At 34.2% G+C, this 16,012-nt stretch overlaps 1 protein-coding gene across 1 annotated transcript in view; it reads right to left on the bottom strand.

Annotated features, from left to right (window-relative positions):
* LOC125048759 (Down syndrome cell adhesion molecule-like protein 1 homolog) overlaps window positions 1–16,012 on the bottom strand; it is a 42,996-nt gene that overhangs the window by 12,301 nt on the left and 14,683 nt on the right. Inside the window, exon 3 of the mRNA XM_047647621.1 lies at window positions 1,313–1,424. Coding sequence (XP_047503577.1) covers window positions 1,313–1,424 — 112 coding nt within the window. The remainder of the gene's footprint in view (window positions 1–1,312; window positions 1,425–16,012) is intronic.

The raw sequence follows: 16,012 nt of genomic DNA, 5'->3' as shown, positions 1-16,012 counted from the left end.
TATAATTTGTATTAATTTTCGACACTTGATTTAATATTTTAATGATAATTTCTAACTTCCTTTTTCCCTCGGCGGATAGCTCGTGCTTCTGTCTTCTTGTCTGTGTTCTGTGGTCCCCAATTGGACATAAAGAAACACATACGAAATCCGTCTGGCCTACGGAAGGTTTTTTTTATAGAAAACGGACAAACGGACAGGAGGCTCACCTGATGTTAAGTGACACCACCGCCCATGAGGGCTCGCGAGTGCGTTGCCGGCCTTTTGAGAATTGATACGCTCTTTTCTTGATGGACCCTAAGTCGAATTGGTTCGGAAATACTTCAGTGGGCAGCTGGTTCCATATAGAGACTACTTGATTTTAGATCAAGTCTCTGTTTATAATGTCAGTATTGTAGATGTGTTATAGAATTCAATCCAATCAATGGCGACCTAGCATATACAAGTATATTGATGATCTTGCAATGGAGGTCACGTGATCTATTTATACATCAAGTATGATGAGTAAGATCATTAATTTAATCAATCAAATATTGCATAATTAAGATCGAAAAACTCATTAAAAAATATAAGTTGAGTCTTTTAGCCTTGAACTTTAATTAAGAGGTAGTTTATTTAAATATGTAAAGGCTTCAGCGTGCGACTCTCATCCCTGAGGCCGTAGGTTCGATCTCCGGCTGTGCACCAAGGGACTTTATATGTTTAGTAAATACTTGTATGGAAATTCAATTACAACCAAACTAAGCCTATCAGGTTTAAAGAAAAACCTACACTAGGTACTTGTAGACATTTTTTCTAACCATGCAACGCTTGTTCAACAATCGTATAGCAACCAGTTAACGTTGGTCCATGTTATCTGTTATGTCACAGCTTGGTGTGAAATGGATGTGTCTAGTTCAGGTTCAAGATACACTGGTACCACATAATGGTGGTCATTAAGCGACCTTCACTGCAGTAAATCGCACTTTGTGTTGCGCCAGTTAAAATCACAGTATTGTTATATACATTTACTACAAATATATATAATACATAAAAGTTAAATGTTTCTGAGAGCAGTGTTAGCCTAGTGGTTCGTGAAACTGAAATTGAAAACCTTCTAAAACTGCTTGTATTTCTTATTATATGCGCGCAATTAATAAGTTTAATCAAGTTTTTTATTTTTTATTAGTATAGTAGCATTACCAAAATCTATTTCATATTAAGATCATATATACATAAACATAGAGAACTTTCCAATAAGTCAATAATTCTCTGCTTAAGTTTCAGGTTTATATAGATAACTATATTAATTACAGGAAAATCTTCTGATACTCACTTCTGACTGTGATGTTTACTCTATCGACGAAGGAAGTTTCATTCTCTACTCCGCACTCATACAGGCCCTCGTCTTCCACTCCCACCAGGGCAAGAAGTAAGCTGCCGTCCGCCTGCGACAAAAATCACTTTTACTTCTAAACGTCGCTTCTAGCAAACCATTGTCTTTTTGAAAATAATAAATATAACAATTGTGGTTTTACCATTAAATAAACTATGAATACATGATTTTTTTTAGCCATAAAAGTGGACAAAAAAGTGTTGTTCGGATCGAAGGACCAAAAGGAAATAATCCTAAATGACAGGCAATAAAATTAATAATTGAATCATCGCTGTGCAAAATTTTGATACTAAATGTAATATTAAATAAAATATGATCGTAAAGTTGGAGACGGTATTATGACCCAGTTTCAGCGCCTACGACAGCAGATTTTCCACGTTCCCGAAATACGCTTACCAAACAATATTTCCCTAAACAGATTCATACAAAAACTCAATTATATCGGCATAAAACAGTAAATTACAGGTGATGTACGCGTTTATCTTCGTATGAATAGAAAAGCACCTTCTGACGTTGACATAAAACCGATATTCCGCTTTCCTAAACTTCTTTTATGGCACCATAATGACCGCAGGATGATAAATAGGTCGTAATAGCCAACCCTCGTTCTTCCATTTATATGAATTAAATCGCGAATCACGACAGGATAAAAGTCTTTTCAAAACTAACAAATAGATCAAATTTTGTAATCAGGCTAATGAAACCACATTCATCTTGTATCTGGTTAAAAGGGACTGTTAAAAAAAAATTATAGTAAAAGTAAAGTAAAAAATCATTTAATCAAATAGGTAACATAATGTACACTTATGACTCGTCAGTAAAGAAATACATATTAATGCTTCTAATTTTACATTTACTGCCAGTTCTCAAATCAAGGGCGTAGAACGGGCGAGAAGAACTGGCAATAAACTCTCCGCCACTCTTTTTAATCGCCATTTTTATATGCGTTTGTTGCTTAGAGCTTAGACAAATTCATTTCGACCGACTACTTAATGACACTACAATTAATAATATTCTTTATCTATTTTCTATAGTAAAATTATAAAGAGGTAGAGTTTGGGAGGTTACAGGGATAAAATTAGTTTGGTGGCGGTTTTTGTAGGTTCAAATATATGTTAAATGAAACACTTTGAAGTTGGGTGTCAACTGATTTTAATTTTAAACATGAGCATATAACAAACATAAAATTAGGAGTGGGGTTGCGACGCTGGATTAATAAAAATCTTACTTGACTTATTTAAGGTTTCTTACGAGTAAATCTAAGTGACTTTTCAATATAAGTATAGTCGACCTATTGGATATTATCGGAAACGAGAATGTTATACAACTGTGTGTGGGAAAAACTAAAGGACTCTTACTCTTAAAGTGTGATTGCTAACATTTGGTTTGCGCTTCTAATGTAATTTAAGAAATGTTAAGTTACATAACTCACGTTATTTGTGAGTGTCAAACCGCGTAAGTTTAACAACTTTTTTGTGGTACTCGGATTGCAACAAGAAAACTAACGATAACGTTTCTTACGAACACTGCCTTAACGATGAGAGATATAAGATTGAGCTTCAAAGTTGTAGAGATATTGCCTACAATATCACCAACATACGAGTATGTCTAACTTTTATATTAAACAAGTCATCCAACACGTCTAACTGCTTGTTCGCGATTAACTCAAAACTTCCTCCACGGAAAGTGCGGTTTGCATTAATAAATAAAATAATTCACGAGGTTTCGGTATATCATTTTCAAGGTTTACATGTGCCCGTGGGAAGCAGGGTGGGTCGCTAGTATTATATGCGTTATCTGTTCGTACAAATTACAATATATAATAATTTTACCAAATACGTAAGCTTTTAGTGGAAACCTCTCTTGCAAATAATAGAGAGAAAAAGGCTTGAGAAAACATAACTTGAGAAAATAGAAGGAAGCTGGCGTTTACTGAAAAAGCGAAACCTTTTGCTGTGTCGAAATACGATAAATTAATTCAATTTTGTACAAGAATTTGTATCTGAATAAAGGAAATCAAATTTACTGAGAATAGAAATCGAAAATACAGAAACAAGCGTTTGGGTGCGATCTTGCAATCAATGGCTCTACTTTTTTGCGAAAAGCTAGAGAGCTGTCAATCGCCGTCGAGTGACGTTTGTTCATAGGGTAGTTGTTTTTCGTAAAAGCGTTGCTGGTTTTACCGGGCGAAACGTAAAATAGTATAAAAATTAATATAGCGTATAACCAAGCCCTGGCAACAATTATTTTGATTATAAATACCTAAAAAAGAAGAGATAGCTTAATCTATAACTAAATTTTTTTTAAATTAAATTGTCCCATTGGTATTTTGATATTCTTTTTGGATAACTGCGTAAAATAAGTGTTGCAAGTAGGTTTACAAAACTTGCGTAAATATTTATCTATTTTATTTCCACATCATTATTTAATATTAAAAATCCTACACCGATAATCCTACAATTAAAAAACGTTAATATTATTTAGATATATCTAGATCTTATAAATATAGGAAGCAATTCTTGAAATTAGCCAGTGTATAAATTGGTCTATCTCGATAGAAATTCTGTATATTCTTATTATATATCTGTTAACGTGATCAGACAGTAACTCTGTAATACATAAAATAAATTTGATTTACGTTTATTTATCAGTTTTTTAATGTTTAGATATTAATTTAAAAAAATGTGTGCGTGTACTAGGTGTACACACGTAAGAAGTGAAACTTCTTTATGACCTTATTTTTCGAAAAATGATCTACTATATGCAACTTGACAGAAATTGGTTAAATAAAGTTAAATTAGATAAAGTTTAACAAAAGGCTTTTATTATCATAGACATGAATACAAATACAATTATTTCATTTTAACTTATTACTGTACTACTATGTAGTACTAAGATTATTACAGAATTTCATTAATTGTAATAGAATTATTAGTATTACTATCATTGTTATCGTTATTATATATTTTTGTTACTAATGGCTTCGAATCTCTTCGGATCAACCGTGATAGGGACAAGAAAAAGATGGCGCTTAACCGAAAAATGTGACAAATGTGTGTAAATTTTATTCCAACGCCGATAAAGAAGTTTGACTTCAAAAAGCAACATGGCGCGTAACCTGCTACAAAATTTCTCCCATACGTCGATAAAGAAGTTTCACTTCAAAAGATGGCGCGTAACGGAGAAATGTGACGCGTAACGAAAAAATGTTACACAAAATTTTTTTCCAACCCCGATAAAGAAGTTTCACTTCAAAAACTTGTGCCTACCCTTGATCTTGGTCTAAGATTTCTGTATCTGTTTCGTGATATTCGTGACGCGGTCGACTTTTTGGTTCTAAGGCTTTCCTCACCGTACGTGCGGGTATTGTGCACCCAGAAAGAAATTTCCATGGGCGTAGCCGGACTACGAACCTATATCAAAGAAAGTCGCACTTTCAAGAACCTCTCATTCGCGAAACACGATATTTAATAGTTCTTCTTACTTAAAATGTTATTAATTGTTCTATTTAACTTCTAAGCGTCCACTCAAAATCACTTGAATTCGAATGCTCACTTGACCGTCTCCAAGTTGAACCCGACATAATATTTTCCTCTTACCCTTATTCGTTGTTAAGTGTTATAAGTTATTTGTATTACATATCTTCATGATCGTAGAACAGTGTCGGATGTGAAAAAAATCCAAAATCCACTTTCTATCATATTTGGATACTACATTGACTTAATATTACGACTACATTAAAAAAAATCCATGTGTTTTAAATTTCAAATTAATCAGTTGGTAAAGTGAAGGATTTGATTGTGATTTTTCTAGAAAACTGTGTAATTGTTATTATTTTTATTTTGTTTCAAAACGAACCCTTTTGTTTGCTTGTATGCCAATTTTCATAATAACAGAATATTAATTAAAAAGTTACGATCAAAAACTAACATAATTATATTATTTTGAAATGGCTGCCCTGTAAAGTTTACTATTATTTGTCAGATCCGTCACTATTCTACGACTATGACGTTATGTGCATTTGTTTTCAATCTGCCGTACAGAAAAGTATAATATGTCGTTATTGTTCGGAAAATATACGTTTACCGTAATGGTTGGCGGACTCAGTTTCCGCACTTAGACTCTCATTAGGTCCGTTGTACGTTTATGTTTACCATACAATCTATACATATAGATTGTATAATTAACTTATAATGTAGAAAATGCATTATACAGGGTGTCTTGCTACAGGTTGTCGTGATGCGGTGTACGGTAATTAATAAATATAGGTATTACCACGAATATACATTTTATATTATAAATAGAAATTATCCTAACGTTATCCACCAGTATTACCTTAACACTTTAAAGGGTCCAAAGAAAAGAGCGTACCAATACTTAATAGGCCGGCAACGCACTTGCGAGCCGTCTGGCAATGTGAGTGTCCATGGGCGGTATCATTTAAGTGAGGTCGTACCACAGTCTGTATACTATTAACTATCCCTCTAATCATAGAGACATATTGAATCCTAGACCTCCAGATGAGACGTGCGATAATCACTTAGCTACGATACACACGCTCAACTTATAAGCCGGCATGGAAAAACTGTTTTTCAACAAAATACAAATTACATTTTCAAACAATTTCCTTTAGCTAATCCCCACTCCAATTATACTTTGAACAGAGAAAATCTAATAACAGCTGTAGGCTTAAAACCCTCAATCTTCCAACACGGCGAACAAAAGCATAGAACTGGGAGATTTTTTTACTCGAACAAAACCTTGCGCTGAGAAATGAAAATTGCATTGCGAATAGCGTAATTTCGAAGTTAGGCTATAAAATTAAACTTTTCAAGATTGCTAATGACCTAAAATACTAAATTTCAGTCAATTTTGTAGAAGTCAACTCGTAAATGCGCCCTTTACGAATGAAATTAATTTTTGATATTTTATATGGGACAGGAGGTAAAAGAAAAGGCGCGTCACTAACCGTCGCCCATGGACAGCCGCAACACCATGTTTGCAAGTGCGTTGACATAGACATAACATTTGTTACTGACAAAAAAAACACACAGAAACACACAAAATAACTATAATCAAAAATATATACACGCATTAGCGTGTGTGTTGTGGTTGTAATTGGCCCTGGCTCAGCATTATGCTGAGGAGCAGACTGTTCCACAGCGCTGGTCTTTCTGCCAGAGACTACAGCAGCTAGATCGTCGCAAAAAAAGAAAAATAATGTCATAATTCTAATACTTAGTAGAAAAAATAAAATTTGTTAAAGTTAGCAGTGTAAGTAATGAAAACTTGTGTGCTTAATTTAGGTGAAATATATAAGAATTGTGCAGATAAAAAGCTAGAAAAAAACCGCATTCGTAGCAGCTGTGTAGTAGTGTTTTGTGTTATTAGACAAAGGCTGGTTTTGCCTCAAAAATAATAAAACAGATGAATAACGGGGACTGATGGACAGATCGAACTTTTATAATAAACTATAGAATATGTATTGAGGTATTGATAGCGTGCACATATTGTTTCGGTGTCTAGGTGACCTGGCCTTGCGGCTGCCTTGAATAGCGATCAATATGATTCTCCTTCAACAAGATTTCAAAGTTTCGCTTAAATAGAGTTCCTGGAACGGTAAACATTTACTTTTTTTCCACAAAAAGATGGACGGCGGTAGTATCACTTAAGATCATGTGAGCCTTCTGCCTGCTTTCCCCTTGTTATAAGAAAACGGCTTTAATAATAACTAATAATTTGTTCCTTTGTACGGCTGGACAATTATTTAATTTATTACTTTGGAAATTATATTTACGTAACATAATTCTGTGCAATTCGGTGTTTGATTCGGTAATGCTTTCTCTCTATATGTTTTGATAAGTTAATTGTTATTTTATTGGTATTGTATTAAAGTTTTGACTAATTATTATTATCTTTCTTTGTTTATATAAGTTACGCCCTTTCTCATAATTGTTTTTATATAATGTTTTCTATCATAAGGGTTACCTGTAAGAGATCGTTTTATAAGGCCGAGGGTTTTTTAGTATTTCTTAGTTGACACACCGCTTTTGTGAAATAAAGGGTTTCAAATAAATAAATACAGCCATGTTAAATATATATTACAATAATGATAATGGATAATGTAGGATTATAAAAGTGAAGGATTTTTGAACTGTTCAGTGGTTTCGTATTCGTTGCCAATATCCTGCCCTTCATAAAATTTTGTTCGGTATACAAGAGTACTATTAGTACATGGTATTTTGAAAAAATATTTAAATAAATCTTGTTTATAGCATTGTCTTGTTCATGACATAACCTTTACACATTTAAAGAAAAAACTTTTTAACCGGATTAAAGTTATGTATTTCTGCCAAAACCCTCCATATTTTAGTCGATACCAACTTCGGGGAAATAAATACAGATAATGCAACTTTTTTCTACAGCTGTGATACTTTGTGACATCCAACACCTTTTGTCTTCAGCCACCGTGACCACGCACGCTGTAAAGTACGCGAAACGTCGGTTAAATTTAAAATTATGTTCTTGTAATCTATGTTCTATCTTTCAATCTTGTAAAACGCGAATTTATTAGGTTTTCCTTCTCCTCCGATCGCTTGCACACTGCTGCGTCGTCGTGATGCTGCCCTTTGTGGCAGATTACTGCACTGCTACTTCCATCTCTGACGATCTCCAGCTAGACCTTAGTGCCCAGGATTTGTGATATCTGGTTGGTCCATCGTGTTGGACCGCTTCCTTGGTCTCTTTCCCTCCATTTTCTCGGTAGAATAAGTTTTTCAAGATTGTCATGACGTTTCCGGACAATGTGGCCGAAAATTGCAACACTAGAGACAAATGCTTGAGAAACTCTTGGTGTGTTATTGGTACTCACGTAAACCACTGACAATAATTTTTAGTTATTATTCATCATATTTGATACTGTCCTGTTTGGTACCAATAATGGATCTTGGCATACACCTTACAAATCCACCCAAACATCCATTCAATTAAAGAAATTATCTACGTCTAGGTATATGTTTAATTCAACATTTATTTTTATACGCAATTACATGACCAACCAACGGGCCATTGTCCCAATAGTGTCATTTGTCAGGCGCAGGCTGATAACGTATAGAAAAAGAATAATTATGTGGCTGCCCCGTGCCCCATTAGAACACAACTTAATACAAGTGAAGTAGTAATAATGCCAATATTTCAACGCAAGTGACATGCGATTTAAAATACAAAAGCGATGAAATATTACCAGCGTTACACTACATCAGTGACAAGTTGCATACAAAATTCAACTTTAAAGATATGCGAATAGAATATGTATGGGCCTGTCATAAAAAATGCTTGGTTGGCAAAATTCCCCGTTGGGGACGCTATACCAAATTGAATTTATTGAATCTGGAATTGGTAAGTTCTCTCTAGATGTTTTGGTTTGAAAGCTCTGATCGATATTTTTATATTTAGAAGGAATAATTTATATTTCTCAAAGATAGGAGTAAAATAAAATTGTCTTTGGTTTTCGCGACTAGAAATTTTAATATAATTTATTTAATACATATATTATTTACATTACTCGACGTTTCGAGCGCTTTCGTTATCAGCGAGAGACCAATCAAATATATAAATTAATAATATATAAATCAAATATATAAATAAATAAAACAGTGGTGCCACAACCTCTTTAGGTGATTATTTTTCAATCTAATAGGCAAGTAGGTGATCAGCCTGACACACGCCGTCGGCTTTTTAGGTCTAAGGCAATTTTCCTCACGATGTTTTCCTTCACCGTTCGAGCGAAGGTTAAATGCGTACATAGAAAGAAAGTCCAATTGTATACAGCCGGGGATCGAACCTACGACCTCAGGGATGAGAGTCGCATGCTAAAGCCACTAGGCCAACGTACGTTAAACGTTATACGTTTTGAGGCAACACTGGTCATACCGTATCCCTTCACCGTAAGATAAAATCTTAATAACACACGAGGTTAAAAATTGCACAGGTTAGAGTAACCAAATTGGGTAATTATTTTGGCCACACCAAAATCCTTTATATAATAATTAAAATCGTCGTTTTTGTATCAAATTCAGCTCAGAAGCATGTTTAGTTAAAGCTACGTTATTTTCTAATATCCTTTTCATTCGTGCAAATGTCGTACAGAGAGTTTGAAACAAATATGAATGTTTAATTTTATTAATTCAAACGAAAATAAATATATTTCTATTCTGATATATATAATATGTGTATGAATTGAATTCCGTAACGAATAATTTTAGTCATAGCCCGTAACTAAACTCGTTACACAGATTAAGCGAGAACATATAAAAGTAATGACTTTATTTTAATATTTTTTATCTTATATATAAAATTCTCGTGTCACAATGTTTGTTACCATACTCCTCCGAAACGGCTTGACCGATTTTTATAAAATTTTTCATACCCCTAAGTGATAAGGATTGTCCATAGAGAAAAATACACAAAATGTTCCAAGTTGGTATGTACTAAAAAGGTAGGCTAAGTAAAATCACATTAAGGAGAAACGAAGTTCGCGGGGGCAGCTAGTTATTTATACAAATTTGACATGCTGATCATGCGGTTTCGTCAATTGTTCGAAAATGTTAGATTGCGGTGCGAAATTATTAGAAAATTATTCTAACAACTTCCGGGGTGGCACAGCATTTTTTCCAACACGAACGAAACACAAAATTGCTTATGAAACATAGTTTATTTATTTATAAAAGCTAACCAACGCTCGGCACAATGATTCATTGGTACAAGAAAAATAAAATACAACATTTAATGTGACAAGCACTGAACGGTTCTTGAATCATCGGGGTGCTTTTACACTATATTAACTACTCGCGTATAACAATAGAATAGATGAAATATTAATTGCTATGTAACGAATGAATGCAATGTAACAATCAAAGAGAGTGCCTACGGCTGGCTATACTCTCGTAACTCCGGCGATTTAGGAAATCGCCACGCTTATAAAACTAAGAAAGCCTGAGCCAAACATAAATCACGAAGAAAAATACATATAACGATTCCTACATTATACAAACTAAAGGAAAATTGATTTCAAAGTGTGAGGGGAGCAACTGTGGATATCCAGTTACGGTATACCTTGGTAACGATTCTTTTTGGATTTAGAAACTATACTATATGACTTGCATTTGTCAAAATTTAATAAGTTTAAAATCGTTTTAGTCGGATGACATGTTCAGAAACTTGTGTCACACCAAAACCTCACGAGCGTGATCGCAGGTATAACGAGAGAGAGACGGACCGATCTCCCGTCTCATCTCGAGCGCTTGTCATTTACACCCGAAATTTATCATCAAAAGTGTGAATAAAACGATAGATGTAATTTAAAATTTGAAAAAAATTGTTATCTTCATTAATTCCTTACTTCTCAAAAACTTATATCACCAATAAGACGTTATCACGTAAACATCTCGATCGTAAACCTACTTTACAAACAACCAATATTTTTTTATCCTTCGTCAGTTACCATGGTAACAAATACGTAAGCATTATTTTAAATCTTTAAAATATATTGCAGCAGCTCGCGCGTGTTCCGTCTCAGTCACCGGTAGCATTACCCAGACAGGAAATTTAGCTAAAATAATTCGTCCAGTACTCCTGTCTAGACCATGAGTCAGGAAAGGGCGATGACGTCATTAATAACGTCACGCACCCTCGCGACAACTGCGATTTGAGATTACTCACTTGGGGTGAAACTTCAAAGGTGTCTTGCTCATATTTTAGTACAGTTTTTTGGCATAAACGTACAGTATATGCGACATACCTAAATAATAATGTATTAAGCAATCGTGTGTCCCTGGCTCCCTGTGTACGGGACTTAATGAAAACCAAATGGTAACAGAATAAATTACATCAACGGGTAATGTTTTAAAACATTTCACTGAGGTTTAGAATCTATATCCTTATTTTTTTCTTGCCATTAAAATAGCATATATTAATCAGTGATAATGTAGCATTCAAATGTTGAAAGAATTTTTGAGTTGCAGTACTTTTTGAACCAAATCGTTACAAACATACTTACTACATACAAATCTTTCCTCTTTATAATTTTAGTTATTATGAATAACGTTTGGTATGAATAAAATATATATATAATGTTAGCTAGTATCAACAGTTTGAAATAGTAAATAATGAATTATCTAACTTCGTAATAAAAATAATTTATTTAAGAGTATTTGTTTTTTTTTTAATATTTACGTTAGTTCATAACCAAATTATTAAAACTACTTGTGTAGACACGCAGAGCAGACGGAAAATAATAAACGGCTCAAATATAAGAGTCTTTCCTCCAACTTCGATTTGGAAAGGGAACGCCCTTTGGTGTAGGACTCTTGGGCCGTGTGATTCAAGTACACAGGCGCTAATTAAAGATTTAAGGTGGCACCTGGTAGATAGTACTGGTGAACCCAGAGCTGGTGCTTTCCTCGCTCAACGAATAAGTATCGCAATAAGCAAGGAAATGCTGCCAGCGTTAAAGGTATACTTTTTGAATTTGTTTTAATTATCTTTTTATTATTACCATATAGGTTAAGTGAATTGTAAATAGGTACCTACTGTATATTTGATTGATATCATTACTAATTAACGATATATTCAATTATTAAGCAAATTCGTAAATACAAGAAGTGTTGTCAAGACATATTTCATTGTTTTTCACGTAAGATAAAAATTCTATATATATATCAGACAATACCAAATTATTTAACCGCAAAACAGAATTTACTTTAGGAATTTTTGAATTTGTTTTATATAAAAACTTTTCAGAGTTGAAATAATAAAGAAGCTAAAACCCGGGCGAACTTTCGGTCCGGTTAAAGTTTGAGCACCTGTTCCCATTTCCAGGTTATGAGCAACCGTTAGTTTTATAACATAGCTTTATTTGTGTAGTAAAATTTCAGTAGTTTTTCTTTATATTTTTAAACTTTGGTTAATACTTGAATAACTTTGATAATAAAACAAAACTATTACCTTTATTCAAGCGTGAAATTGACATTTCAGAACCAGCTTTTGCTTAGTTACAGCGACTGAGTCAAACGAAAACTTTGTATCAAAATGCCTTTTGTTCTATACAACGGGGGACAAACGGTCTGGAGGCTCTATGTGAAAGATATCGCCGACCACGGAGATCCACAATTTTCTTCTCTTTTCTTGACAAACACTGAATTTAATTAAAATATATAGCATATACGGTCTTCATCATAGATTGTAAACTTAGGAGGAAGATTGTAAACATGGGCAAACGGGCAGAAGGCTCACTTTGGTGGTCAGGGTCGCGGTCATTTTAAGGGAAAGGCTAAATGTGCGGTCACTCTTCTACCGCATTTGCCATGGAGAGTGTTCGGACAAATACCTGCAGCTGAGCTTCATCATCGGACGTCGAAGCACAATACGAAATTCCGAAAACTGAGCGATTTTTATGGCCGATTTTGCCACGCACCACCATTGTGGAACCAGCTGCCTACTGAAGTATTTCCGAACCAATTCGACTTAGGGTCCTTCAAGAAAAGAGCGTACCAATTCTTAAAAGTCCGGCAACGCACTTGCGAGCCTCCTGTCAATGTCAGCGTCCATGGGCGGTGGTATCACTTAACATCAAGTGAGCCTCCTGTCCGTTTGCCTCCTATTACATAAAAAAACACAAAACCCACCAAAATTACTATCGACTACTTTGGCTGGGACACCTTGTGCGCATGGGCCAAGGTCTGGCAGTGATGGAAACATACTTGTACCGATACATCGTCAAGAACGATCTGCGCAGCAATTACCGGGAAGTGGGACCGAACATGGAACGCTGGAAGTCTCTCGTTTTTATATATAACTAGCATACTCGGCCAAGCGTTGCTGTGGCTAAGGTTTTTGTTATATTATATGGTAGTAAACTATTCAAGGGAAACGGCAGGAGAACACCAGTCATGGAGCCACTATGCTTTTTGGGTGGTTGTGCCATTAAATTGTAGCTTATGTGAAACGTTGGTACTTTCAACACGGCGCCATCTGTTAGAATTGTAAATGACAAATAATAAACAAATAATTTGCAATAAAATAATTAAGATGAAAGCTATCCTATCTTTTAAGTTGGATCAAACTACACACGGTGTGCAAATTTGATTGATATCGGTTCGGTAGTTTAGGAGTCCATAGCGGACAAACAACGTGACACGTAATTTATATATACATATTAAGATGTAATATTTGTGTGTGGATACACACAGATGCCTGGCGTATTTCTGTATACGTCTAATAGGCATATTTGAATTCTAACTGAAAAAACCTGTGGACCTGATTATAAGTAATTTAAATATTAAATTTCGAATTATTCCACTTATATTAAAATTCCATGACTGTTAAACAGAGCATTTAATCAACATTGTATTGTACGCGATGTCAACTGGCGACGCGGGCTATGAAATACGCGACTATATTTTAATTTTTTTCTAGAACATGGGGCAAATGGACAGGGATCATCTGATGTTAAGTCATACCGCCGAGTGCCGACCGTGGACGCTGACATTGACTGAAGACGAGTGCGTTGCCGGCCTTTTAAGAATTGGGCTTAGGTTTTAAAATGTGTATTCTCATTAAAAACATACATGTCACAGAAAAATATAATAATATAACAAAGTAAAATATATCACGCCACCATCGTCGTCGAAACGGGTCCACTTTCCATGACTTGGATTTTAGTACACACACATTGCACACTAGAAGCGAACCGAATGGCAAAAGAAAACTTAATTTTAATTTCTAATTTTTATTGTTTGTGATGTCTTATTTTATTTTATGTTTTCTTTAAGTATTGTTATTTTGTGTGTTTATGTGTGTGTGTTTTTGTTTGTAATAAATGTTATGTCTATGTCTATGTCTAAGTATGGTATGGAAATATTGTTACTATGAAAAGGACAAAAACTAAGGACAAATTATGTTTAGTGCATTATAAACGGCCTAATAGGTTTGAAACCACTTGGCTATATTCGAAATTTAAAATATTTAACCTCACTTGCCTATATATTCGAAATTTAAAAATGTAACCTAGGACGCTCTATGCACAGAATATAATAATAATTATTTCATCAACACGCAAAATAATATTATCAGAATTATTTCATGGCCTCACCTGAGCACAACGAATTACTTGTCCGTTTGTCGTCTGTGGATGTTTCTATTCTGTATTGTTTTATATGTATTTGCAAAAAGTATTGTTACAATTGAAACTCTTTTGTTGATTATCAACGATATTTAATTGGTATTTTTAAGCGTAGTACTCTCGCTGTTGTCGAGTTTGCTAAGTTGAAGGCGTATAAAACGTCTGGAAGAACCAATTCCTAATACGCCGGCAACGCAATTGCGAGATTCTGGCAGTAAAACTGTCCACGGGCGGCGGTCTTGATTAACATCAGATCAGCCTCCTGCCCGTTTGCCCCCTGTACTATAAAAAAACGTGCGTGCTTACAAAGTACACATGTCAGAACGAAACTTGTTTGGCAAACTAATTTTTAAGTTTTGTTCATATTTATACAAATCTAAAACGTTAGATTTCCGAGACTTAGAGGGAGGGAAAAAGGAAGATATGTTAGGAATTAAAAGAATTTGTCATTGAAATATTAAGTGTCGAAAATTAATACGAATTTTATTATTAATTTATTTCTTCGATGATAAAAACACGCGGCATTTTAATTTACATTTCGTCATTTGAGATTTCAATAAATTATGTTGCATAAAATACTAATATTTCATAAATTCTCTTTACGAAATTTTAATTTAAATAATAGAATTTCTATAAGGTACTTCGCCCTTCTCACTCTCTCTCAATCGCCCTCTCCCTTTTCTTCGACAAAAACGCTGCACATCTTCGTGACGCTCATCCGAAAAAAAATTACCCTCATGCGCCTAAAGAAATTTCCCTTCAAAAAGCGTTTCTATAAGTGTAATTGCATCTAATACTTTCTTCTTCGTGACATAAAATGACTCATGAAACTGTCGTTTGAAAACTTTAAAAAGAAAAGCCAATACTAGTTAATTAAAAAAATCGGTAAACAATTATATGTTTATCGTGTTTCAGTCTATCTTGTAAGTGTCCTGGGAATGTGAGTGTCCATGGGCAGCGGTATCACTTAACATCAGATGAGCCTCTTGCTCGTTTTCCCCTCGTGTTACAAAAAAGAAAAACCGCCGCTTGAACCTACGTTTGTACTCTTCACTCTTGTTGTTGTTCTATTCACTTTGAGGACACAGTTTGTTTAGATTGTCTATTACAATTTTAAAGAAATTATCTCTCACCTATTGAAAATTCTGGAAGACTAATGCAATAAATAAGAAATACGTAAAAATTTAAAATTAATAGTCTTAATATTAATAACCCTTTGCGAGCTCACACGCGTCCGAACCAAAGAACAGAATAATGAACCATTCACTATTATGTAGGATGAGCGCAAATTATTATTAAACAAAAGGATTTGCATATTTAAAAATATACGCGTTAATTACACCTGTACCGTAGAAAAGCGTGAAGCGAGAATTTCGTTTTGAAAATAGCTATTATGACATGAATATAACTTGTATAATTTCAATTATTACAAACAATATTGACTAACTATGGTGAAAGTA

This window comes from Pieris napi, chromosome 4, assembly GCF_905475465.1.
Source record: "Pieris napi chromosome 4, ilPieNapi1.2, whole genome shotgun sequence".
NCBI lineage: Eukaryota > Metazoa > Arthropoda > Insecta > Lepidoptera > Pieridae > Pieris > Pieris napi.
Note: the sequence above shows the minus strand (reverse complement) of the source record. Positions and strands in the feature narration are given on the sequence as shown.